The 25,744-nt window shown below is 45.9% G+C and overlaps 1 protein-coding gene across 4 annotated transcripts; it reads left to right on the top strand.

The window, feature by feature from the left end:
• Positions 1–1,283: 1,283 nt before the first annotated feature.
• On the top strand, positions 1,284–25,155 carry Slc14a1 (solute carrier family 14 member 1 (Kidd blood group)). 4 transcript variants are annotated; one of them, XM_029472290.1, is made up of 10 exons: positions 1,284–2,030; positions 4,950–5,101; positions 8,766–8,922; positions 9,386–9,575; positions 11,551–11,679; positions 13,813–14,005; positions 15,252–15,399; positions 15,592–15,726; positions 21,197–21,246; positions 22,698–25,155. In XM_029472290.1, exons 2-10 carry the CDS (start codon positions 4,955–4,957, stop codon positions 22,869–22,871), a joined length of 1,323 nt encoding a protein of 440 aa, XP_029328150.1. In that variant the 5' UTR covers positions 1,284–2,030; positions 4,950–4,954; the 3' UTR covers positions 22,872–25,155. The 4 variants fall into 4 exon arrangements, with proteins under 4 accessions (XP_029328150.1, XP_029328149.1, XP_021006367.1 ...); XM_029472289.1 differs by having other exon boundaries at positions 4,807–5,101; XM_029472291.1 differs by having other exon boundaries at positions 1,926–2,030; positions 5,016–5,101.
• Positions 25,156–25,744: the final 589 nt, after the last annotated feature.

The following is a 25,744-nucleotide window of genomic DNA, read 5'->3' as shown; positions in this document are numbered from 1 at the left end:
CAGTGCGGGCAGCGATGGGGAAGGCAGATCGGGGGTACACCAGCCACCTGAGTCCAGGTTTCAACCTGCGTCGTTCTTCATCACAACCACTAAAGGACATAAATCACCCATTTCACAGTTCTGAAAGGATGGCACATCTAAGGTCACATAGGGACAAAACCAGGATTCACACTCAGGTTTGGCTGCCTTGGTTACACATCTCCTTTGCGTTGTCTGAGTCAGGGCTGCATTTTGTGACAGGCACTTAAGGTGTGGCTGGCTTTGCAGGACTGGAGCAGAGGCCAGTCCTGGCTGGCGCTGGGGAAAGTGACTCTGTCCAAAAGACCTGAAACATGCTCAACCCACTCACTCCACCTGATAACAGCCAGAGGGAGAAGCTGCATGGGGGCTGAGGGGCTGTGATGGCTCATGTCGTGAGAGCAAACACACCACAGGCAAGAGCTGGTAATAAATAGCGGACAGAGCTTGCACAGCTGACATCCAGACTCCAGACAAGTGAACTTCGGCTCTCGGAGTCTTGGTTTCCTCACTCGCAAATCAGGAATAATGACACTATAGAGGGTGTGCTTCATTTTCTCTATATTGTAGGGGGGTGCACATTGTTCATTTGGGGGCAGGAGGGTGCTGGTTTTTTGCAGTCCTGTGTCGTAGGGCCTGAAGGATGAAAGGCAAGCGCTCTACCAGAGTACAGCCCGGCATTCCATATAGGGATTTGGAGGAGATTAAATGATTCATACCTGCCAGGTGTTTAACACAATGCTGGCAACCAGAGGAAACTCAACCCTTTTGGGTCATTCTTATCGTTCTTATCACTATCGTTTATCATTATTATTATTAGAAATTGTGGTTCCAGTGCCTAACAAACATCAGAAAAGTCTTCCTTCCCAAGCTGGCCCCACACCAGCTGCAGGACAACCAAGAGGATTCGTTTTCTACTTATTTTACCAGGAAAAAAAAAAGGAGGGGGTGTTAGAGATTTGCGGGGATCTCGAAGTTCTCATGGCGATCCTGGGCCCACCGGTTCCCTCCTGGGATCAGCTCAGTCCTAGGTTCTGCTGGGGCCCCCTGCAGAGAAGGAGCGCAGCGGTCTGGCCTGCGTCCAGTGGGTGGAGCCCGAGAGTCTGAGGCCGCCTGAAGGAGGGCCGATAAGGAGAATCCGTTCATCAGCGGGTGTGCAGGGAAGACCTCTGGCAGCAGGGAGGGTTTTTCTAAGTCTTTATTCACAGACACGCACCCGACTTTACTATATTTCTAACATAAAGAAACAAGCCACAAAACTGAAATTGAAGAATGGGGAAGAAAGAAACTTTTCATGTTAGAGTCTGCTCTGGACGTTTGTCTGCTAACGTTTTAAAGGCGGTGCAGTGTGTCCTGGAGTTTTTACCTGGAAAGAGGAGCGACCAGGGAAGCATGTGTGGGTTTAGTTTTCCTGCATGGGCAACAGGTAGCTAGTTTCCAGAAATAACGTGTACCCCCTCATCCTGTCTGCCTCTCCCACTGCCCTTGGATCTTCCCCTCTTAACACCAGGACAGAAATGTCAACTCCAAGAAACTTCCATCGCAGGCGCAGCCACTTCGCTCCACTGTGCTTTGTCGTTTCAATGACACTATGTGGATTTTTACAAATCTTTCCAGAAACAGTTCAAGTTGAGAGTAGGAAATGGCATCGAATTGAAAAGGTGAATTTGAGTTTGGTTATCACTAAGGAAAGACCCTGAGATGCTGTGCAGATGTGACAAGATGGTTGGCACCATATCAAGAGAGGAGAGAGCAAGGGAGAGACAGGAGGCACTGAAGCCAGGGGCCACCCCCATCCCCCACCCCAACGGCATCGGCAATGGTCTGGAGTCCAAGGCTGAAGTGGGAGGAGAAAGGCAACCGGTTCACAGACCTGAAGAGCAGCCTGTGGGTATAAAAGGGTGAGGCGCCTCTTCTGCACCACCTCTCCACAGCACTAAGCCTGCCGTTTAAGAGAGCCTGGCTGCTCTTTATCTGGAGCCGCCTTCTGCCACCAGGAAGCCAGCCTGAGCGTAAGTACCATCCTCATTTCTGTTGATTGCCAATGAGTCCTTGCTGAGGGCTGCCTTCGTCCTCTTTACTCTTATCCCCCTCCCCGTTCTTTTTAAAGGGGTTTGAACTTAGATGTGTCTGACTCCAGATCCTACACTTTCTATTTTTGTTCTGGTTATTGTTATATGTTTTAATGTTACAAGTTACTGGACTTTACTGCAACATTGTATACATGCGCACACACTGACTTTGTCTTGATCATGCTCGCCTTCCTTTCTGGCCTCTCTTGCCTTCCCATCTCCAATTCTGCTCTCTTTTAAATGGTGAGATGTGTCTCTAATTGTTGGAACTGAACAGCTAGAGATCTGGTAGACTAGAAGGCTATTTACCAAAGCCACAGTCCTCTTCCCAGAAGCTTAAAAGTGGTGGCTTTGTTACGATCCCTGGAGAGGGTGGAAGCTGCCCTGGGCTGGTGTGGAAGAGAGCTTCCACAGGGTGCCCACTCTGTACTAAATGGCCCTGACTTATCAGCACAGTTTCATCAGGATACGCTCTTGGAAAACTAAGCAAAGCTAGCAGAGGCGTTTATATGACTCACAAGAAAACGTGGGGTACTAGGAACAGCCCTTCCCACTTATGGGCTTAGGGCTCCTGTGTGCATGTGCTGTCCTGCTGAAGGGAGTGTGCTTGTGTGCCCATTGGGAACTCTGATCAGTCACAAGCATAGCCAGAGATTTGGTGGCTTCCTGCATCATGCCATGTTGCTCTGTCACTCTGTCGCTGTACACATTTCAAGGCTCTGAGGAGTGGTGTCTGCCTCGGAGGGAGGGCAGGAATACCTGACAGCAGCTCTTTGTTTCTGATTACAGTTCTAAGGAGAACTGAGCAGTTCCTGCTGTTGTGATCAAAAATGACCTAAAATAAAGATTAGACAAAGTAGCAAATAAGTGTCAGCACAGGGAGTCTTTTTATTATGACAGAACATGAAAATGTTTCAAGGAACCCGGCTCTAACACTTAGTATTATTTGAAGAGATACTCGAGGCGTGGAAAATTGAGGGCTTTCAGGTCTCTCCAATTGTGCGGATTACTAATACAGGCTACAACACAATGAGTTTCATTGTGTGTAATAAAAGACGGAAGACAGTCGAAGTGACACCTTCAAGTTTGTCTCAAATTAAAATACTGAGCACTGCCTCATTTCACTGGTGATCTGGGCTCTGAAACATACTTCGAAGCTCCTGCTACAAGACTTACCATGTACAGCTTCCAGAATATTTTTGGATGTTAACTTGTAGCCACATCTGTAATGCACGGGAGTGGCTGGCTTTGAGGAGTTGCTGGTATTACTTTTAAGAGACAGTCATGGATCCCATAGAGGACACTGAGCCCTTTCTTTCTTGTTCAACCCCATAGCCCAGAGTTCCTCCAAGGTGACTGAATTCAGGCTGCTATACCCTGCCACTCCCCTCAGACCCTTCCATGCAGAAGCTGCTCCTGTCGTTTGTTGACTTCGGTAAAATTCTGGATGGCATTAACTTGCCTGGCCCTAAAGCAGAAGACAGAGAGCTGCAGGACTTAGTGCCTACATAAACTGGCTCTGCCTGCCTCTGGCCTGGTAGACTTCAGAGGCACCATAGAGCCTCAGTTTTCTATAACATGAAAGTTTCAACCATGTGGCCTCCAAACCCTACCTTGTTTGCCTATTTGTCTATTTCTGTCTTTGAGAATATATTGATGCTGAGTTTGTGGAGATGGTTCTGTGTGCAGTGTATGTGGAGGAAGGCAGACAGGGAAGAGCAAAGCGGCAGGCACTTACCTGAGGGACGGGACCTCTCCTCCCCCCTGTGTTTCTTGAGTTTTCCTTTCCTTTTGCTTTCATTCATTTTTTTCTTTTCTTCTTCTTCCTCTCTTGCCCCCTCCCCTGCCTTTAACTTAGTATAAGATCCTTGCTGTGGGGCTGCCTTTTCTTCCTTCTTACCAACAGAAACTGTTCACCAGGAACATCAGTTTACAACTAGCCAGAAAGCTTACCGTGAGTGCACACGCACAAACACACACACATACACACACTTTTCCGTAAGTTATGTCAGAAATATTTTCCACAACTGTGGATTCTTCGAGTCGCTTTGGTTAAATTTTCAGGTTTCACTCCCAGTCTGTAGACGAATGTGGAAATACAGAGGAAAAAGGAAGAGACAAATACCACACATAGAACATTCTAGAACTTCTGAATGAAGACCTATTTTCTGAATGCAATGGAAAGGAAGGAAGGGAGGGGAGTAGAATGAAAGGGGAAAGGGGGAAAAGAAAGGAAATTATTAAAATCTGACACTCTTATTAGATTTAACTCAGAATTGTTTCTTGTTAACAAAATGATATTCCGTATTCCATAATTATCACTTACTATAAGACAAATGGCGTTTGTCAGTATTCTAGAATGAGCTTTTTGCTGTGCACAGAAAGTGTCACTAGTATCTTACTACAGGAAGCAGAACCCAGGGGCTCTCTTCTCTCCTGTCTCATAAGAAACAAGGCCGAGACACTGTGTTGCCTCAGAGCTGGTCCCTAGCACAGAGCATAATAGCTTATCCAAGTGCTTCAGAGCCTGAAGCCACCATCCCTTTCTGCAGCAGGTCTCAGATGGGCCACCCCCTGCCAGTCAAACACAGAACATGAGACCCACTCTCTCTCTCATCCACTGATCAGCAGAGGTTGCCACCATTTCTTAAGTAATGTAAAATTAATTTCACCCCATAGTCAGTGTCCTCCTCTCTCCCTCCCACTGCTGCTCCAGGGGGCCAAGCCAGAGAGCATCTTCCCTTAGCAGAAACAGAGAGAGGGCCTGTCCCTCTCCCCTAGTCTGGCTTTTCCTGTGCTCCCCAGAGCCAGGACACCTGCTGATTCACGTCTCCTTGCCCTTCGTCGTGTATGGAGAAGGGAGGATGAATGGACAATCTTTGACTGGTGGCATTGATGACGCCCATCACGGTCCTCTTTGGATAGACCCTTTCGGAAATAGAGGCGATAAGGCAGCACCAGAAGGCTTCAGACGTCTAAGCTTGGCCCTGGCACAAAGGTGGCGAGAACAGGTAGGCTCCCTTTCAGCAGCTTGTTCCTTGGGCAACCTGGGAGACTGGTCCCAGCTTGGTGTCTTTTCTGAGCAGAGGCTGGGGCATGGATGGTCAGCCATCTCTACAGAGGATGGGGTTATGGCCTGAGCTACTCCCATAGGCTTAGAGGCTCACCACTGAGCTAGGGCAGTTGCAAAGCCTTAGGGAAAAAAAAAAAACAAAAAACAAAAGGAAGCACAAGTCAGGAGCTTCACGAATCTCCTGCTTCTCTTAGATGAAAACTCTCTCCATTGCTCTCTCCGTTCCATGGGAATGCAATGGGCTTTTATGCAGTGTGAGCGTCATCTAGAAGGGTCCTCTCCTGGGCGCTGCATCCAAGTTCCAAAAACAGACACAGATTTCCTAGCATGATAACATTCTAGAGTGAACCACATTGAAACTACTGATTTCTCCTAACTAGCTCTGAGGCTGGAGTTCTGGAACAGGCATCAGTGATCCCAGGAGCTACAGGACTATCGGCAGCTCAGAATAAATGGCTGCTGAGGACTCTGAGACATAGGCACTATCTGCTTAGTCAGGAGGAGCCACCCTCTGAGGTGTGGGACAGTGGCGAACAATGTTACAGCCACGTAGTGCATCCCTACACAGGAATATTGGAGACACAGATGTAGGCTGGGTTGTAGATTGCACGAAAGTCATTTAGTCTTAAATTGGGGTGGTTCCACGGGACACAGGCCATTCAGGTTCCCAGTCATGTCTGGCCAGTTATACTATCAGGTTTCGAATCTCTGGGGTGATGTGGTATTCGAAACTCTCTAAAATAAATACAGGCTGGAAGTTTTGAGAGCACAGGCTTATGTATTCTGGATTTGATTTCTGTGGCGGATGGAAACTGCCACTTTCAGGGCTCAGTTGGTTCAGTTACAGCATCTCGGGACACCTGTCCCTTGAGCTTCTCCTCATCATGTCCTAGACTCAAAGCTGAAGCCTCTTGTACCTTGGTACGGCTTTGAGAAGGGGTCACTATCACCAAGGCAGGGGCTAACCAGGCCTATTTTTAATCATGAGATCTAAAGAGGGAGCAGTCTGAAAGATGCAGTAGCTGTTGCTTGGATAAAAGAAATTTTATTTATTTATATCTATTTTATGAAATGAAAATAAATTTTTCATAAGTGCTGCTTTACTTAGACAGATCTGTGGGATTTTAAGTACAGAGCAGAGTGAACCGTGTTCTGTGAACTTGGCTCAGGTTCCGTGTCTCCAGGAGTTTTCAGTGTTAAAAATTTCCAATACAAAGATTCTCCAATAGACTCACAAATGTCAGATAGAATTGTTGCCAGGACAGAATGACCTTAGTGTGGAATGCATTGTAGAAACAGCTCCAACTTCGTATGATGATTAATGGTGTGCCATTGTTTAAAAAAAAAAAAAAAACAGGAAGATAGACCGGCATGGTGGTACATACCTCTAATCCCTGCACTTGGGTGGCAGGGGCAGGAGAAACATAGCAAGTTCAAGGCCAGCCTAAGCTATAGTGAAAACTAGAATTGTTATATAGTAATAAATTAGTGATAAGACATTGATTTCTGTAGTGTGGTTAACGTCAAAACTAGAGTCCTGTGTTTTTAGAAGACATAATTTTAAGCTGTGTGGCAAGGGCACATGCCTTTAATCCCAGCTCTCTGGAGGCAAAGGCAGACAAGGTATCTGTGAGTTCGAGGCCAGTCTGGTCTACAAAGTAAGTTCTCAGACAGGAGAGAACTAATGTCATTGCATTTGGTACCCTGTGACACACCATAAAGGGTTCATGGCTGCCAACCACAGATGTAAGGGCTACAGTGACACACTCCTAGAGTTAGACACATGGAGAGGGACAAGAGCCAAGCTACCCAGAATGTATGAAAAGGCACAGAATACAGACAGGTAAGAAGGAAGTGGAGTAGCTCCATCATCAGCCTTGGTTGTGAAAATCAAAGTGGGGACTATGTGGAAGCCACAGCCACAAAAGGCAAAACCAAAGAGACACCCAAAGCTGCATACATAAGCCAGCTCATCTCTCCTCACGGCAAGGCCACCAACAGAGTTCCTCCGGCTGATTCTGAGCCTACCAGGGTTCTATTTACTACATCCAAGAGCTTGGCTCTTGTCCCTCTCCACATGTCTAACTCTAGGAGTGTGTCATTGTAGCCCTTACATCTGTGGTTGGCAACCATGAACCCTTCATGGTGTGTCCCAGGGTACCAAATGCAACAATACTAGTTCTCTCCTGTTACATACTTAATATATGAAGTAGCCAGCCCTGTAGCACATTACAGTTACGGTGTTTGCATTCTGACTATAATAAAACCCCATGCATTCTTACACTGTGAAATACACATCATCATCTTCAGCTTTTGACAGCATTGTCCATTTCTACCTGTCTCCATTTCCACACCAGTGGCTCTCAACCTTGCCGATGCTGTGACCCTTTCATGAAATCACTCATGCTGTGGAGACCCCAACCACAGAATTATTTTTATTGTGGCTACATCACTGAAATTTTGCTACTGTTATAAATTGTTATGTAAATATCTGTGGTTTCTAGTGGTCTTAGGTGACCCCTGTAGAAGGGTTGTTTGACCCTCCAAGGGAGTGCTAAGCACCGGTTGAGAATCAGTGCTGTCCACCTCGGTGGGTATCCTTCTTGCTTGTTTTATGCATTTACGACAGATTCCAAACTGCAGACTATCTGAGACAGCTGGATGATGTAAGAACGGATTCTAGCGATCTTATTCTTAGAGGGACTCAGGTTAGAGGGTTCTTAGATTGTCTCAACACACACCATCTATTTTTAACAATTTCTTCTTTTTTGAAGAATTCTTAAATAAATTCAGTAGTTTAGATGGTTGTTTGTTTGTTTGTCTGTTTGTTTTTTAACATTGGCAGTTTGCTTTTCTGGGATAGAGATCTCATATAGCCCAGGCTATGTTTGAACCATTATGTTGCTGAGTCTAACCTTAAACTCCTAATCCTCCTGCCTCTTGGGATTACAGGTTTATGCTACAACGCCTGCTTATAACTGCTACTTTGTAAAAGAAAAGAAGAAAGAAAAATACAGATTTAAGCTTGCTTATTTTAGCTCTTTCTATATTACTTGACTTGTTCGGTTGATTTTGCTCTTCTTCTCAACAACACTAAGTTCCCAGAAACCAAGGCATATGAGGGTGTAGACAAGAACCTTCTCATAGCAGCATTAAAGACATCGAGGGCAAAGGTCATGTGGTTTGGGGTCTGGGTAATGAATTCCTCAATGGTACTCCAGGAAGAAGGAGAGCATTCTCAGAGCCATGACACTGCCATAGCTTACTCCAGTGGTTCTCAACTGTGAGTCGAGAACCCTTGGGAGGTCAAATGACCCTTTTACAAGGGTCACCTAAGACCACTGGAAAACACGGACATCTGGGTTACAATTCATAACCATAGGAAATTTACAGTTATGAAGTAGCAACAAAATAATTTTATGGTTGGAGGCTACCACCTGAGGAACTGTATCAAAGGGTCACAGCGCTAGGGAAATTAAGAACCACTGCTGTAGGTGAATGCTTCCACGCTCATCTTCTGTGGCAACGACAACAGCCTAAGCCAGCCAACTGTAGAGTTCTTTCTGGTTCAGGCTATTCACTAACCCTGTCTTTCCTTCAAGGAGCCAGAGGAAGAGATAGCCATGGAAGATAGTCCCACCATGGTTAAAGTAGACCGGGGTGAAAACCAGATTTTATCATGCCGCGGGAGAAGGTGTGGCTTCAAAGTACTTGGCTACGTCACGGGTGACATGAAGGAATTCGCCAACTGGCTTAAAGGTATGTGCATAAACATCCATTCCTTGGAGAGCCGGGGAAGCAGCTGAGGACATCCTTTGCCTGTGCTTCTCCCTGTGTTGTTAGCTCTACTCCCAAACATCACTTTTCTGTTTCCTGTTTTGCATCTTCTAATTTACAAGCCTCTTCACACCTTTTTCACTGTAGTAGCGTGCAGGGGGCAGGGCCCTACTCCTATGAAATGAAAGGATAAACTCCATACTTAAAGAAAGTTCAACACCTGGCAATTCATTCCTTCGGCTTAGTTTGTACCTCTGAGCATGCTAAACAGGTGCACGGATCCCAGGAGGGGCGCTGCGGACTGACTAAACAAACTAAGGGGTCAAAGGGAGGCCTCACAAAATATCCCAGAGTTTCACCTCCGACTGATTCTGGTGACTTTGTTCAGGGTGGACCTTAGTGTTATTTTGTCTCTTCCTTAACTCTGCTCCTCTCCTCTCTCCAGACAAACCCGTGGTGCTCCAGTTCATGGACTGGATACTTCGTGGCATATCCCAGGTGGTGTTTGTCAGCAACCCCATCAGTGGAATCCTGATTCTGGTGGGACTTCTGGTCCAGAATCCCTGGTGGGCTCTCTGTGGCTGTGTAGGAACTGTGGTCTCCACTCTGACAGCCCTCTTGCTTAGCCAAGACAGGTAGGCAAGCCCTCATAGGGCAGCCCCCTCTCTGAGACACTAGCTGGGCAGCTGCCATGAGTGGCAGTGAGAAAGCCACACCCTCCCGGGGAAAACAACCTTTATTCCACAGAATGCTCTGTTTGCCTTTAGTCAGAGGCCAGAGAATCACCTGTAGTCTCTTACTCTCCTCATCTGAATAAGGAGCCAGTCTGAATAATAGCTGGTGTATGAGGTAGCCAGAGCTCACCCATCACCAGGAAAGAGCCCACTGAAGTCTCCTTTAGTGATTCAATTATTTATTACAACTTTAAGCAAAATGCTTCTGAGTGTTTGAAAAGACTTAGCGGCTTAGCAACCCCCTTTGGATCTTGGGATCGCCGTTAGTTTAGCAGAGATATCTCCCTCCATAGGCAAGGCAGAGCCAGCTCAGCTCCTGGGCTGCTGAGGAGCCTCACATCCTAGGATTAGTCCATCTTTGTGTTTGCTGCAGTGAGAGGTGACTACTGGCTAGGCACGAGGTTCATTGGTAGGACATTTGTCTAGCATGTACGTACAAGGGCCTGCATTTCATCCCTGATATTGGCACGGGCACCCGCATTCCCTTGGCAATTTGTATTTAGAAGACAGTCCTATTTTATATATTTATGTACTTTTTTATATTTATATGTGTTACTTCTCAAGTTCCTTTTACTTTTCTTAGTTCTAAATAAAAATATTAAAGTGGCAGTTCCATTCAAGTGACCGATTCTTCCTAGGGCTAGAAAGGTGGCATCTCTTGACTTGTAGCTGTTGCCACTCTTCACCCACCGACAAACGCTATGGGAGAGCTGGTCTACAGAGCTCTCCGTGGTTGTCACACGTAACCTCAATTTCTGGAAGTTTACTGAAGAAAGACAAAGGACTTTGAAATTAGCATCCAACCTCTGATGTCCCCAGCCCAGGGAATAGATATGACAGCAGCTTATTGGTGCACCTGTGCCTTGACACAGACTCAGATAAAAAGCCCAAAACTCTCCCACCAGCTGCAGTGCACTCACTGGCTGCCGCCTCGCCCCTCAGGCCCGTCTGACCTAACCAGCCCACTTCACCACCTTTACCTCACAGGTCCCTATGGTCATGGCCTGTGAGAGTCAGGCTGGACATAAACACTGTTGTCTTTCATGGTGTCATCCATTGCCACCTCTCGGGGTCTGAAAATCTGAAGCTTGTCAGATGAAGGGCCTATTGTACAGAAATCTTCCCCTTGCTCTCTTGGGCTTCTAGTTGCCCCTATAGTTCCTGACAGAGAGTCCATTAGAAGCTGACATATAAGACATTGGAAGTGAGGTTCAAGGCCAAGCACAGAGGGGGGTGCCTTAGTCAAGGTTCTCTAGACAAACTGAGGAGACAGACTAAATACTTTACCATCACTGAGGGGTGTCTACAAGAGGCGCTAAGAGTGCACATCATTAAATAGGTGCCTGGCCAAGTCAAAGTAACCATTTTCCTCTGCAATAACCTGGAGACGGCAGAGTGGAATCAGAAGAACACGGAAATGCGTGCTAAGTTGAAGTTGGGTGTTCCTAAATACACCATGAAAGGATCTGCCTTCCAGGAAACGCGTGTCTCACTGAGAAATCACTTAAGACTGTTTCAAATGCTGAAAGCCCTGTTCCAGAGAGGTCCTTAATGATTTAAAAGACGTAAGAATCTTCTTATGAAAGAATGAACGAAGAGCAGATAGTCTTATTCGCCCCCCCCCTCCCCACCGTCCCCCTCCCCACCGTACGCTCTCCTTCCTGTGTCTTGCAACGTAGCTCGGAGGGAGTTGTTCCATGTGCACACTTCAGAGTGAGCAGTTTAGTTGTATCTGCATGACTCCTACAAGGCTTTGAAACACGCGCCCAGGTCTGATGGTTCTTTAAAGTGGATGATGTGTGGAAGTTACAGCTACTGCTCACATTCGATCCTAAGTTCACCCAGGTGATGCTTGTGCTGTGCCTCCCGCCTGCAGATCGGCGATAGCAGCGGGGCTCCAAGGTTACAATGCCACCCTAGTAGGAATCCTCATGGCTGTCTTCTCAAACAAGGGCGACTATTTCTGGTGGCTGATATTCCCTGTATCTACTATGTCTATGACTTGGTAAGTTCTATTGGGTTTTCAAAATGCCCGTGGAGGGTGGACGGAAGGAGGAATCAGTTTCTAGTGAGCACGCTTTCGTAAGATGAAAACTAGTCTGTGGGTCAGTGGTGGTGGTATAACACTGAGAGCGTGTCCTTGAACATTATGCTTTAAAATGGCTAAATGGGGCCTGCAAGTTGGTTTACTGGATAAAGACCCTTGAAGCCAAGGATAACGTCCTGAGTTTTAGCCCTGGAACCCACAAGGTAGGAGGGTACTGACTCCCAAGTCTCCCTCTGACATCCACACATAGGTCCACACACATATGCTCACCCACACAAACACAGATTAAACGTAACAGAGAAAATGGTTGAAGGGGGCCAGCAATGGCTAAGTGAAGAGAAGGGCTGTAGGCATGAGGTCAGCCTAGGGACTTTCAGGCTAATAATCTGTCTAGAGAGGCAAAACAACAATGTAATAATAAGTGCTAATTTTTATGTTCTGTGGGGTTTTTTTTAACCACAAATTAAAAAGAAATACTTAAAAGATTTAGAACCAAGTTCTACCTTTGGTTATAGAAACTAAAGCAACCACTCTAAGAGGTGTTGGGTTTCCTTACAACCAGTTATCTGTTCCTATGTCAAAGTCTGCCTGCATGGCCCCTTCAGGCAGGCATTCACAGCCTCAACTGCACAGTTAGTGTACACGACTGCTCTGGGATGTTGCCTAAGTGTTGACGGAGTTAAATCTCCAGTCTCCTCAGGTGATTCTTTTAAAGTATAGCCAAAGATGCCCACCCCCATCAGTGGAATCATATCAACCAAGTTGCTGCCCTCCTTTTTTTTTCTAAATTCACTCCCATCTGGGGCTGGAAAGATAGCTCAGCAGTTAAGAGCACCAACTGCTCTTCCAGAGGTCCTGAGTTCAATTCCCAGCAACCACATGGTGGCTCACAACCATCTGTAATGGGATCTGATGTCCTCTTCTGGAGTGTCTGAAGTCAGCTACAGTGTGCTCACATATATGAAATAAATAAATTTTTAAAAAAGATCTTTAACTTCAATCCCATCTTTACAAAACCTGGACCTTCAAAGCTAGCTTCTATACTGACAACACCTTAGTTCCTTTTTCTAGAAACAAATTTGTCTTTCCTTATCATATCTAAAGAATAAAGCACTAATATGCTCACAGAGGAACTTAAGGAGCATACTGCAGGCCCTGCCTGCAGAAGGCCTCCACCCTGGTTGCTCCCTTAGGTGCCAGCCTCCCCCCAGGAGGTTGGGGGCTCCTCTGAATGGGACAGGATCCATGGCCATCGGGTGACCCACACTCCCCCAACTAGGGATCTGTTCTGATCCTACAAGGATGCTTCTTCATTGGGTCAACAACTGAGAGTGACCCTTTGTAAGGCGCCTTTTTCCAGCCTGCACCAACTGAATCCTAAGTTGTTCTCTTTTCTTCTCCAAAACAGATATACATATGGAAGACATGCAGAGTAATGTCTTCCAAATTCAGGATGGCAGTGACTGTGGTGGGGAGGAAGGATCCCAGGACCCCAGGACCCCAGGACCCCAGGAACTCTGTAGATACGAGTTCACTTTATTAAGAGCTCCGAACATGTGTTTTTGTTTTTAAGATTTATTTATTTAATGTGTATGAGTACACTGTAGCTGTCTTCAGACACACCAGAAGAGGGCATTGGATCCCATAACAGATGGTTGTGAGCCACCATGTGGTTGCTGGGATTTGAACTCAGAACCTCTGGAAGAGCAGTCAGTGCTCTTAGCCACTGAGCCATCTCTCCAGCCCCTCAAAAATGTTTTTAGAACCTTGATTATAACTCACTTTGAGCCATCTCAGGGTGGTGCATGCGTGCGTGCGCGTGTGTGTGTGTGTGTGTGTGTGTGTGTGTTTTGTTTTCTCAAAAGTCAAGAGTTGGCATTGTGGCGTATGAGAGTTGTCTCTGCGATGAAATCAACCATGGCTTCCCCAACCCTCCACCCACCCCATGGGAGATTTGCTAGTACAATTTCAGAGCATGTTAGCAACTGCAGCAGGACAGACACCCCTCTCCCCCGTGGAGGGGCTGGAGGGTGGGGTGCTCAGTATGGCTGCTCCTCATGGATTCTCATTCTGGGGTTTCTGTTCCTTTAGCCCGGTTTTCTCGAGCGCGTTGAGCTCCGTGCTCAGCAAGTGGGACCTGCCCGTCTTCACTCTCCCTTTCAACATGGCGTTGTCGATGTACCTGTCAGCCACAGGACACTACAATACGTTTTTCCCAAGTAAACTCTTCACACCAGTCAGCTCCGTGCCCAACATCACGTGGTCTGAGCTCAGCGCCCTGGAGGTAAAACCACGCACTGGAAATCGGCTGCTGTGGGAAGCTCAGCCCTTGCTTGGGTGGGTGGGACCACCCTCCAGGATGGAGGTCTCTCCCTTGGGGTTAGCGCTTTCGAGATCTGCATCCCCCAGTCAGAACAGGATGTTGTACTTTTTGGGCTATGCAGAACCTGCTGTTCTGGCTCAGTCCAGAATACAAACCGTAACTCAGAGTTCTCAAGGTGTAGCGGGGCCTGGGAACCTGTTTCAACAAACTCCTCCAAACTGTACTGGAGGATAGAATGTGAGATCCACTGAGTCTCAGGGTGTAGATACGGTGCATCTCCTTACAGATAGCCATAGAGAGAGTGTGTGCTTTCAAAAGCCCACTTCTCCTAGGCTGAATTCCACCTTGTCCCACTGATATTTCTAGAGGAAATTTGTGTGTGTGTGTGTACATGCATGTGGGCATACGTGTGCACATGTGTGTCTACAGATTGCAATAGAGCTTCGTGCGTGTCAGGCACATGCTCTACCACTGTGCCTCTCAGCCCCTCACTTAATGTTTCTGAAAATAAGACACTTGAAGTCAAAGACAACAAAAGAGGCACCGCTGGGTTTGCGTTTGTTTGTTTGTTTGTTTGTCTGTTGACTCGTGTTTTGAGATCTGATTGACAAGTGTTGATAACTAAATTAAGTTAAGGATATTTTTATATGGTACGTGTTCCCCTTAGTATCAGAAGTGCCAGTGTGATTTTTCATTCCTAAAGTTGGCTATAATTATTCCTAAATTATGGATGAGATAACCTGGTTCAGTTCGCTTTGATCTTGTTCAGTCCGCTGGTCTTTCAGTCTGAGCAGCCAACTCAGTTGTGATAGCAGTTCTACAGCCTGTGGAAGGGCAGTGGGTGACAGCCAGTGCTGACACACAGCAGGAAGCACCTGACGCATGGCCTGTGTCCCTGCCACACTAGAGAAGATCTGCAGGTCCTCAGAGGCAGGAGTAGTGAGACCACACCGGAGGCCTCACAGTGGCCAAGTATCAGAGCTAGTGAGAACATTAGTGAGCACAGGAGGTTTGGAGGAGCCTTGCTCTGCACGCACCTGTATTAATAAATCTTGAAGGATAAGATATGCTAATTGTAAAAATTCTGAAATTCACACATGTGCACCTATAATTCACATTGTATAAGGTCACAGTGGGCTTCTTGCCTGTTGTTTGTGTGGCTACAGTTGTTGTTTGTGTGGCTACAGTTGTACCCTTTCTGTTGCAGCTGTTGAAGTCTCTTCCGGTGGGAGTCGGTCAGATATATGGCTGTGACAATCCATGGACAGGCGGCATTTTCCTATGTGCTATCCTGCTCTCCTCCCCACTCATGTGCCTGCACGCTGCTATTGGATCGTTGCTGGGTGTCATCGCGGGTGAGCATAAGAATTTCAACCTCATATAAGCGTCTTCTCCACACCACGCATGTCCCAGGCATCCTCTATACTACAGAGCTTTCCGGAGATCTCTGAGCAACGGGAACTCTCGGGATGTTTCTCCTGACCCCACAACTCATGGCAGAACAGCCTGCTCATTGTCCCGAGCTCTGACGGCTCTTGTTTTAACAGGACTCAGTCTTGCAGCTCCATTTGAAGACATCTACTTTGGGCTCTGGGGTTTCAACAGCTCTCTGGCCTGCATTGCAATTGGAGGGATGTTCATGGCACTCACCTGGCAGACCCACCTCCTGGCTCTTGCCTGCGGTGAGTATCCTACAGACGGTGTTGAAGAGGGGTGTCTATGAGGACTCCATCAAAGTCACGGGCAAGCAGCAAATAATTACCTAAAGAATGGAAAGGATCATATGAGAAATTCAAACTAGGATTGGGGTTTGAGTTTACCACTAGCTAACTGTGTGAACAGAGCAAGTGATGTTCCCCTCTGGGAGAATCAAAGTTATCTTTGCCTACTCCACTGGTTATTATGAAGGAAAAGGCTAGACTCTCAGTAGCCATTCTGTTCGATATATATTTGAGGAAATAGATTCATGACCTGAACTGTGGGTTTGTGTGTATGTGTGTGTGTGTGTGTGTGATTTTGTTTAGCCCACCAAACTAAAAATAAATATCAAACTATGTTGCTTGACCTGAGCATGTACCCTAACCACCTGGAATGCTGGTGAAGACACAGACTTCCCCTAGGTGTTCCCCTTAGCCTCTGATGGAGGCTTAGAGGGAGAAACTTGCATCTCTGACGGGGAGGCCTGGAGACCACAGGCTGAGAACTAATTTGTGAGCCCTTCCTGATCCCCAGTAGACCCTGCCTGCAGAGCTAGACTAGACCCTAGCACCCTCAAACCCACCCTTCTTGTTGAACTTCGGTTAAGGAAGTGCTGAAGTGCGTCAAGTCGTGGAGAACTAAATCCAAACCTAGAAGCCATATCTGCACCCTAGGCGCTTTCTGGCTGTAGCCTGTGGTGCCTCCTTAACATAAGGTCAGCCTCAAGAGCGTTGGGCTTGAAAAGCCAGTGGGTTCTCTGTGCTGCTGAGGAGGAGGAACCCAGAGCCTTTGTTATCCCTACTTCAATGAAGGTAAAAACATTAACGGTAGTTCTGGAGTGGAAGGAGTCCCCATGGGGACAAAAAGGTAAAGGGATCCTCAATTATAGAGAAATTGTTTCTAGGCTCATGTGCTATATGTCTAAAGTCATTTTGTCACCAGGCTGCTCAACCTCGGCTATCTAAGAAGTTGCCAAGTGGTAGACCATGAGCTGGCCAGGATCTGGAGTGGAGGAGGTGGGCTGTGACCAGGGGTTTGTAGGGAGCACTGCTCAGTTTGGGTTTCTGCCATGGTGAGGTTAGCAGATCTCAAGCTGCAGCGCGCTATCAGATGTCATTTTTGTCATGGTGTCTGTAGGGACTCAGCTGAGCTCTGTCAGTATTTGTTACTTTTTGCCAAGTTCAGGGCAAAGTAGGCAGGGCTGTGGGGCAGATTCTGAAACTTAGCTGGAACAAGAGCCCTCATCTTCCCAGGCCCCCACCTTTATTTTGAGATTGTCTTCACTCCTGTATTGGGAGCGTATACTTTACGGTTCTGTGTATGCCGTAGCCGCAAATGCATTAACTGTATTTATATATCCGTGATGTACCCTGAAATATCTTAGAAAGACAAAGGGTTAGAAGCTTTGGGTCCCCTGTAACTCTGAGCAGAGCACTCGGAAGTGGAAAGTAGGAACCAGGTGATTTAAGAGGGGTCTTGAGTGGAACTTTCAACGTTTGTAACAGAACAACAAGAACTCTAGGACAGGATCTGTTGGCGGGGCGGCGTCTATAGTTAGTTCTCAGGAAGTGCTGCCTGGAGAAGGTGGCTTTTCTGTGAGTTCTAGCACAGGAGAGGAGTCCACTTGGTGGAAACGATGGTCCTGGTTAGCACATGGACAGCCTGAGTCAGGCAGGCAAGCATTCTGAGTTCATGAAAAGTGGATTTGGTTCTGGCAGGCTAGCGAAAGGACGGCACCTAAGACTTCTGCAAATGTTTCCCCCAACAGGGAATCTTTCTTTGCTATTTTATTTGTAGTTATAGTACAGTTTCATGGTCCAGTCCGTATAAAGTACAAAGAAAGACGTAGGAGGTAGAAAGGGAAATACTCCCATGTGCCTGCCTCCGGCAGGTTTGTAACCTCCATCCATGGATCTGCTCACATCATGCCTGATAATCTTTCTGTTGAAAGTCTTTCACCTAACCACAGTTCTAAGCCCCTTTTCATGATCATGGATTCTGGAGATCAGGATGTAGACCCAGTAGGGAGCCGCCATGCTTACTCTACCTTGGCTGTAACTTCAGAGGTGAGCCAGCAGGACCATAAGTTCAAGGCCAGTAGCTACACAGTAAGACCCTGACTCAAGAAAACAACAACAAAACCCCAATCCTGACCCTGTTTCCAGACTACCAGGAACTTGATTCCAACAGACTTCTTAACCCTTCGGAGCCTAAGATTCCCCATTTAAAGGGGTTGAGGTGTCCCATAGATGTGTCTAGGATTAAACAGTGTGCACAGAAATAACTGGAAACGTACTTGTTATCCAGCACTTATTTGCAGTATTTGAAGGCATGGAAAAATGCTTTTTTTTTTCCTGATGGCTTGGTATAAATTATTAAGAATTAACCTTGTTTATTATTCCCTCTCAGTGTCTTAACTTTATCATCCATATCTTCGTCTTCTTTCTGAGTGTGGACATACCTTGGCTCAATTCAGCCTCCTCTGAGAGGCCCACCCGCAACTACCATTGAAACCAATTTGCTACTATAAAGAATTCTCACTTTGGATTCATGTAAACAGGCGCTTTCACACTTCTCTGTTTAGTAACTGTTGCCTTTAGTGATGTGTATTCACCCCTGCCCTGAAGCTCGTACCACATTGTCACAGTGTTTCTTCCAGGCGTTTTTTTATTGGGGGAATCTCTAGGGCACTGTGTGCCTGAGAACAGCTTCCTTTCTCCCTGATTTATGTCTTAGTGAAAACAAAACTAGACTTAAAGATTTTTTTTTCTTTTCTAACATTTTGAAAATTGTCCTCAAAGACTCCTAATGCCTTTTTCCATCCCAAACCACCATGAAAACTTCTAAAACAAACCTAATTCTTGTGAAAAGTTCGTTTTATTTTTCTCTCTGGACATTTAGAATTGCATCTTCGCATATGAGTTATATTTTTCTGTTGCCTGACTAACTGTGAAGGTTCCCCATCAAATCCTTTCAGTGTGATCTCTCCTGTCTTTCTTTAATTCTGGGAACTTGTCTGCTTTTGACTTTCTAATGATCCTCTGCAAATATTCCTCTCCTGGTGAGCTAGTTCTATGTGGGCTTTTCCATCACTGTGGACTTGTTTCTTAGTAGTTTCTCTGTGTCATCCCTTCACAAGAACTCCCATTTTTTGGCTCTCTTCATTGGGCTTAATCCTGTCATCCCTTGTGGTTTGGCTTCTGGCTTTGATTAAACTTCACCTGCAGTGTCCGCTCCGTTTGTATCTGTCTTTCCTGGCACTTGCTTTCCTTGGATGGCCCCTTTCCTTGCCCCAGAGCTTGTTTACCATGGGTTCCAGCTGTTTAAGTGACAACTCTCAATAGGATTGGAAGCCAAGGTCTTTCTCAGAAGACTGTGGCTCCACCTCTCAGGATGCTCGGCCTCTGCTGGCTGAGGTAATATGGATCCTTTAGAGGTAATATGGCAAGCTTGTGATGCTGAGAGGTACTTACATGGCTTCTAGTTTGGAGTGGTTAAAGACACCGCTCCACTGAATACATTTGGTATAATTTGCCAAATGTACATTACACTAATGTTTCTGTAACATATTCCTAAAAGCAAAGTTGATGGTGCAAAGGGAGTGGCAATCCTGATGTCCATAGATGTGGCGTTCATTCCCAGAGAGCTTTAGCAGGTCCTTCTGAGCCTGATGGTATGAGAGTATTGAATCTGTCCCCACTGTGTCACACCTGACATTTTAATAGCCACACATGAACTCTTGGGACAGCCCTCCAGCCCCTCTTGCAAAGCAAGCCTCTTGTGTAAAAAGCCACAGCAAGTTTCAGCTTGCTCACGTTGCCCTGTCACTGTCAAACAAAAGTCCAAGTGTGTCTGCCAAGGTCAATAAATAGCAGACACTGATTACAGAACTGCTCCTTTCTTCATTCCGTATGTCTCTATCAGGAAGAGGACTTGGGAGCCTATGATGGCATCTGACAGGGCTGCCCTCCTTACCTGTAGATAAGGAGCCATGCAGCCAAGCACTAGTCTTGTTTGCTATGTTAGCTAAGAAGCTATACACACATTTTGTGCTACTTGTCAATGGTTGGGCTACTATGGTAGAACTCACCCATGACAGCACACTGACAGGGGCATTGTCCATGAAATCCAGGTTCTTTCTGAGGCTTAAGAGCCTTCTTCTAATGCAATCAGGGGAATTACCTCCACACCAACATGTGGTGGAATAAGAGATGATAATTCCTGGTGTGCCTAAAGAGAGAATGCTTGAGCGAGGAGGCCAGAATGCAGCTTGTGCTGAGCAGAGGGCCACGGGATACACGCTGAATGGGTGGGTTAGATCGTGAAGATGACTAGAATTGATAGATACAAAGAGAAGTCTTCCCACCTCAGCCATGAACACCCTTCTTCTCAGAGTAGCATCCTTGCACCCTGCCCAGATGGACGGGTTCCCAGTGCTCTGACGGCATTTGAGATTTCACTGTACAGTGAAGAAAAGGCAGAGCTGGGATCTGAAAGCAGAGCTGTTTCTGAAGATGAGCCCTCGTTAGCCTGAGAAGCTAGGACATGGGAGGATACATTGAACCCTTGAAGGAACAGTGCCAGGGACAAAGTGCTGAGTAAAACAAGACAGTCTTTAGTTTAGAGAATGTGGACCAGAGATTTCTTTCATTGTTCCTGCCGTAAGACCAAGACAGCTCACGTGATTGATAGGTGATTGACTGATTGATCGATTGATTTGGTTACTGGCTAACAGTAGCCAAATGGCTCTGTGGACATCACAGGAAAGTCATCCTTCAGTTTGACTCTGGAAAACCTGAGGACATTCTCTGCCCAGCCTCCTCCTCAGCCAAGACTGATAGTTAGCTAGTTAAGCCCTTGGTTCTGTTGCTTTGCATGTAAAAGACACACCTGTGGACATGCCCTTTTATAGCTTTTATTTTTTCTCAAAGTAAATAAGAATGTCCAGTGCTTGTTAATTAATCTTTCTGCCCACCTTTAGCACATGAAAAGGCATTTCTGTGAGGGAGGACTCAGGGCTATAGACTGCTTTTGCCAAGCTCCAAGCACCAAGCTCCCTTTTTAGATGCAAACAAGATTGTAGAGAAGTCATGGGTATAGAAAATACCATGGCATTACTACAACAATGAAAAGAGAGAGAAAAAAAACTGTACCACAAGAGTACTTTTATTGAGCCCTTACTGGGTGCTGCATATATGTTACTTCTTCCACGCTCACCCAGCCCTGTGAAAGAGCTGCTCTCAGGACTTCTTCGGCATGGCCAAGGAGACAGAGCGTAGAGATGCGGCCAGTGAGTTCTGCAGGGATGGGCTGGGATTTGAACTCAGAAAGTCTGAATCTAAATCCACATTTATGACTAGGGAACTGGGGTGGGCTGGCTGGTAGAATGCGGAACACTCTGGGATGCTGATGAAAAGAACAACTACCAACTGATGTCCTCTCCTTTTCCCGTAGCCCTGTTCACTGCCTACTTCGGAGCCTGTATGGCACACCTGATGGCTGTGGTGAGTCTTCTTGCCAGTGCCCTGATGCCTACCCAGGCAGCACCCAGTGACAGGCTCCATGACCATGATCACCATGGCTTCCCCCATGAGGTGGCTCTCAGTCACTCGCACTCTCTAACATCACAGCAAACTCTGGTCCAAACTATACTCGCCAGGCTTGTTACAAATGTCAGATTGCTCAGTTTAAAGAATAACTTTAACAATAGCCTTATCAATAACTCGATACCACGTTATCACATCCACGGTGGAACTCTGGCATCGAGAAGTTGACTTTAGAATATCGTTTACTTATTACAAAAAGCACACCCATGAGTAGTTGAGGAGCCAGAAAAGAGCAGACAAGGGTAATTGACTAAAGGAACAGGTATTGTTTTAAATCCAGGCAATTTTCTTATATCTCTAGTCTTCGTTGAACTCTCACCTACATATCAATAAGACCTTTCAACCCTAGTTCCTACTTGTATTATTTCTAGGCAAATCTTTGCTCTCTCCTGCCATACTTCCTCCTTAGCCCAGGCTGGCCTTACACTCACTCTGTAGCATCTTTGTGGTAGGAAGACAAGATTCTAGTGTATATCTGCACAATCTGTCACGGACCCTCACCACCGACAACTCTTCCATGTGTAGATCTCAGCCATTCCCACCTTTGGACATCACAGAAACCCTAGTCCAACCTATAGTCCCCAGGCTTGTTATGAGAACTCTGTGGAGTCCTTCACAACCAACAAAGGAAATACAAAGGCACTGGGGACTAGAACTAGATTGATTCTACCCCCGAGTTAGCTAGGAACTCCAGAAAGCTTCGGACCCTAAGCCCCATCTCTTGATTTGTAGATCCTGTGTAGATTGTTTGTTTATCAGACTCCCCCAGGTGATTCTGATGTTCAGTCAGATTTTGGTACCCTGGTCCCCATTGTACTTATGAGATCCATACAAAAGGCTAAAGCTAACCAATGTGATATACTCAGAGACATGTGAGTTGGCATGGTACCTACCCCCAAACTGAAAAGTCTATTAAGGAGAGAAAATAGAAAGAAATAAAAATAAGGAGAGTTCAAGACCACGGAGAAGTCAAGATCAGGAGGTCACTATGGCTGGCCAATCAGAGAAGGCCTTTGTGGGTATGCTGAGAAGCCAGGGGATATTAGCAATTTACTGCCACCCTGTATGTCCAGTGTCATCCTGGCACACCATGTGCAGGAAGTCTGAATAGGTGAGGAAACTACACAGACCTACGAAAGAGATAAAGCTGATTACTGTAAAAGACTAGTGAAAACATTTCAAATGGTAGGTGCCCTAAGATCTTAGATACAACTCTGTGGGCAGAATCCAGAGCCATCTCCCAACCAATCATCCTCTGGGGTGAAAATTCTGGTGGTCTGCTGTGTAGACTCAATTTAAAATGGAATCTCAAAAAAAAACAACTGTGTGGCCTGTCTCTTCTCCCCCAGGTTCACCTGCCAGCTTGTACCTGGTCCTTCTGTTTGGCCACACTACTCTTTCTCTTGCTGACCACGAAAAATCCCAACATCTACAGGATGCCCCTCAGCAAAGTTACCTACTCTGAGGAGAACCGCATCTTCTACCTCCAAAACAAGAAAAGGATGGTTGAAAGCCCCCTGTAAGAGCAGTGCCGCCCAACAGCCATGGTCATGAGTCAGTTCTAAGTGCAGCTCCAGTTGACTTCCAGGCTCTCCGCAATTGCTTTTCTTCCCTGGGAGCAACTTTCATACTCTCGGCGACCCATTCTTTTGCTTGCTCCTTGTTTTTCTCTTTGACTGTATATTATCAATCACATGAGAGCCGTGTCCAGTTGATGTTCTCTGGAATGAAATTTAAACCCCACTGTGCATTGGGGGTCGGCGGGAGTATCACTAAGACTGCATTTAGAGAATCAAAATGTTCCAACAGACAGAAGGAATGGAAGCAGCAACAATTATTGTTATTTGAAGCTATCTTTGATGTCAGTATTAAAAGTCAAGCTCTGTAAACCATGTAAGCCTTGCAGAATCCATGGGCACAGAAACAAAGCAGCCCAGGGTTCTCGGATAGGCCTTTTCCTTTCAGAATCAGTGCTCATAGCAACCGCATAACAACATTGCAGTGGGGCAGGTTGACCAGAGCTCTAGTCCCCAGCTCTCCAGCAGGGTGGTGATGTTCTCTTAATGAGAAAGGTTAGTTGGCTTTTTGTTCCAAGCTGACTGAGCTGTGGGAAGAACTTTGTTGGCCAAAATAGTTTTGCACTGCCACACTCAGAATTTGCAAAACCTAGTAGAGTTTATTTATTCTTTATGAAAACATTTGCCCACTGATATATGTTTGCAGCTAGCCAGTTCTTAGACAGTAAATAAAATGCATAAATGCATAAAATACTTGGCATACTTGCTTTTGGTTTATATACTTGCTTTACTATATATTAGTTTTGAGGGAGTGTTTGACAGAGGGCTGTCTATGTAGCCCAGGCTAGCCTAGAACTCAGCATCCCCTGTTTCCATTCCCTAAGCACCGGAGCTGTGTGTTGGGTTTTTAAGTGCTTATAAGGCAACTTCATCAACCTCGAGAGCCTTTTGAAGCCACAGTTGAATGAATCTGAGGATCTCGTCTAAACACCAGCAACTAAGCCGCACTCACAGAGCGTTTACGAGAGCTCTTTAGTTTAATTCTTTTTTTTTTCTTTTCTTTACTTTCTCTCTTTCTTTCTTTTGTTTATTTAATTTCTTTTTTTTTAAGGCATTATTTCCTGCACACTAATGTTCTGGCTAGCAAACTAATAGTATCGGAACCACCTTACAGAAATACAGATAGAGAATTCTCTGGGTTTCTTTTGTAAATTTTTAATGTAAAAGTTGTGGTTTTTGAAAAAACAAAACAAAACCAAACCAAAAACCAAACAAAACAACCCCCAAACCTTCTACATCCAGTCTTGCTGAAGCTTCACTGACCGCCTGCTGCCTGTCCAGTGAAATTTATTATTGGGAGGTTGGAAAAGTGAAAATTTCAAATCCTAAATATTTTCTTTTTCCTGACAAGTATGTTGCTTGTGCCCCAAATCCCAGCACTAGGGAGACTGAGGTAGGAGGAGCACAAACTTAGGAGCAGCCAGCGTGGGCTGCACTAATGGCCCTATCTCCAAAACCCAACCGAACAAACACATAAACAAGTCCCCCCCTCTTTCAATAGTCAGTGTTAACCAGGCAGTGGCAGTGGAGGCAAGCTGATCTCTGAGTTCAAGGCCAGCCTGGTCTACAGAGAGAGTTCCTGGACAGCCAGGGCTACACAGAGAAACCCTGTCTCAAACACCAAAAGCAGAAAATAGTGCTGAGAAGGCAATCCGCAGCTTGCTGGACGGCTGAAGTCAGACTGTAGTGCAGACACTTTCAGGGGACAGCCACATTCCCTCTTCTCAGGAAACAAATCGAAATCTGTGATAATTTAAAATCTCGTGACCAAAACCCTTAGAAGCCATGGATTTGCAGCTGTCACGGATTCCTGAGTTGTCCTATGGAAAGCCTGGCTTTCCAGTATTTGAGCTGAAAGTTTCCTGTTTGGAGTTTGCGGAATAAACGTTGGGTCAGCAAGAGTAATGTGCATGCGAAGACCCACTGGGAAGTGAAGATGCTGGATTGGAGAAGAGTGGACCAAAGCGTCTACAAAACAACCGAGCCCCAGCCAGCAACAAAGCTCTAACTCACCTAAGGCAACATTGTCTCAGACCTAAAAACAGGAACAAGTCGAAACCTTCTACACTGTTTTATTTGTGTAATATTAGTGTCTTCAAGGTATTTTTGTTACTAAGTATTATCATAAAGTTAAGAGAAAACTCTTAGGGGACATTTGTACTTTCCCCCCTATTGTCTGTGTAACAGACTCCTGTGTAAACATATGAATAAATTATATTAACAGCTCAGATCAGTCTCATGTGTCTTTATACTTATTAATGCGAACATATAGATAGGAGCATTCACATGTATAAGTATGTGTCTCTTATCTTTCCGAGTTAGAATTATAACTAGCTTGACAAGAAGAAGAAAATATTCTAAAGAGAGAGACATCTGTGGCCTTCTTTTGGCTAGCAAAGTCTGGGCTCCTAAAGATTGAGATTTCCCTTTCCCTACATGATGCTGTGGAAGCGCAAGGGGGAAGCCTGGGGCCAGACAGAGAAGGAGCTTGTTCCCCAGAAGAAATTTCAGTTCTCACAACTTGTGGCTCCCCTTGCAGGACAGACTGATGCCCAGGCGATGACGTGAAGAACCATATCTGCTCCAGGATTGCTTACTTATATGTACTTCTTAGCTTCATTTAAACCTTAACCTCGGGTCAGTACCCCTAAGACAGACTCTTTCTTCCTCTTCCTGGGTGGCTACTTTAACTATAGATCCTTGCAATGCCTTCCACTCCTCCTTGTCTCTTTGGATGGCATGCTTAGCTTCCTGAAACAGCCAGAGCATAGGCCTTGACCCTAAAATCTCAAGTAACAGAATCAGATGGGTAAGTGGTC

This window comes from Mus caroli, chromosome 18 (assembly GCF_900094665.2).
Source record: "Mus caroli chromosome 18, CAROLI_EIJ_v1.1, whole genome shotgun sequence".
NCBI lineage: Eukaryota > Metazoa > Chordata > Mammalia > Rodentia > Muridae > Mus > Mus caroli.
This window is presented reverse-complemented; position numbering and strand designations above follow the sequence as displayed.

Bases quoted from the DNA above. Each gene is read 5' to 3' on its own strand.
- Slc14a1 (XM_029472290.1), top strand. From the start codon at position 4,955: ATGAATGGACAATCTTTGACTGGTGGCATTGATGACGCCCATCACGGT. The intron at 8,923-9,385 runs GTATGTGCATAA...TCCTCTCTCCAG, and splicing joins ATTCGCCAACTGGCTTAAAG to ACAAACCCGTGGTGCTCCAG. The intron at 9,576-11,550 runs GTAGGCAAGCCC...TCCCGCCTGCAG, and splicing joins CTCTTGCTTAGCCAAGACAG to ATCGGCGATAGCAGCGGGGC.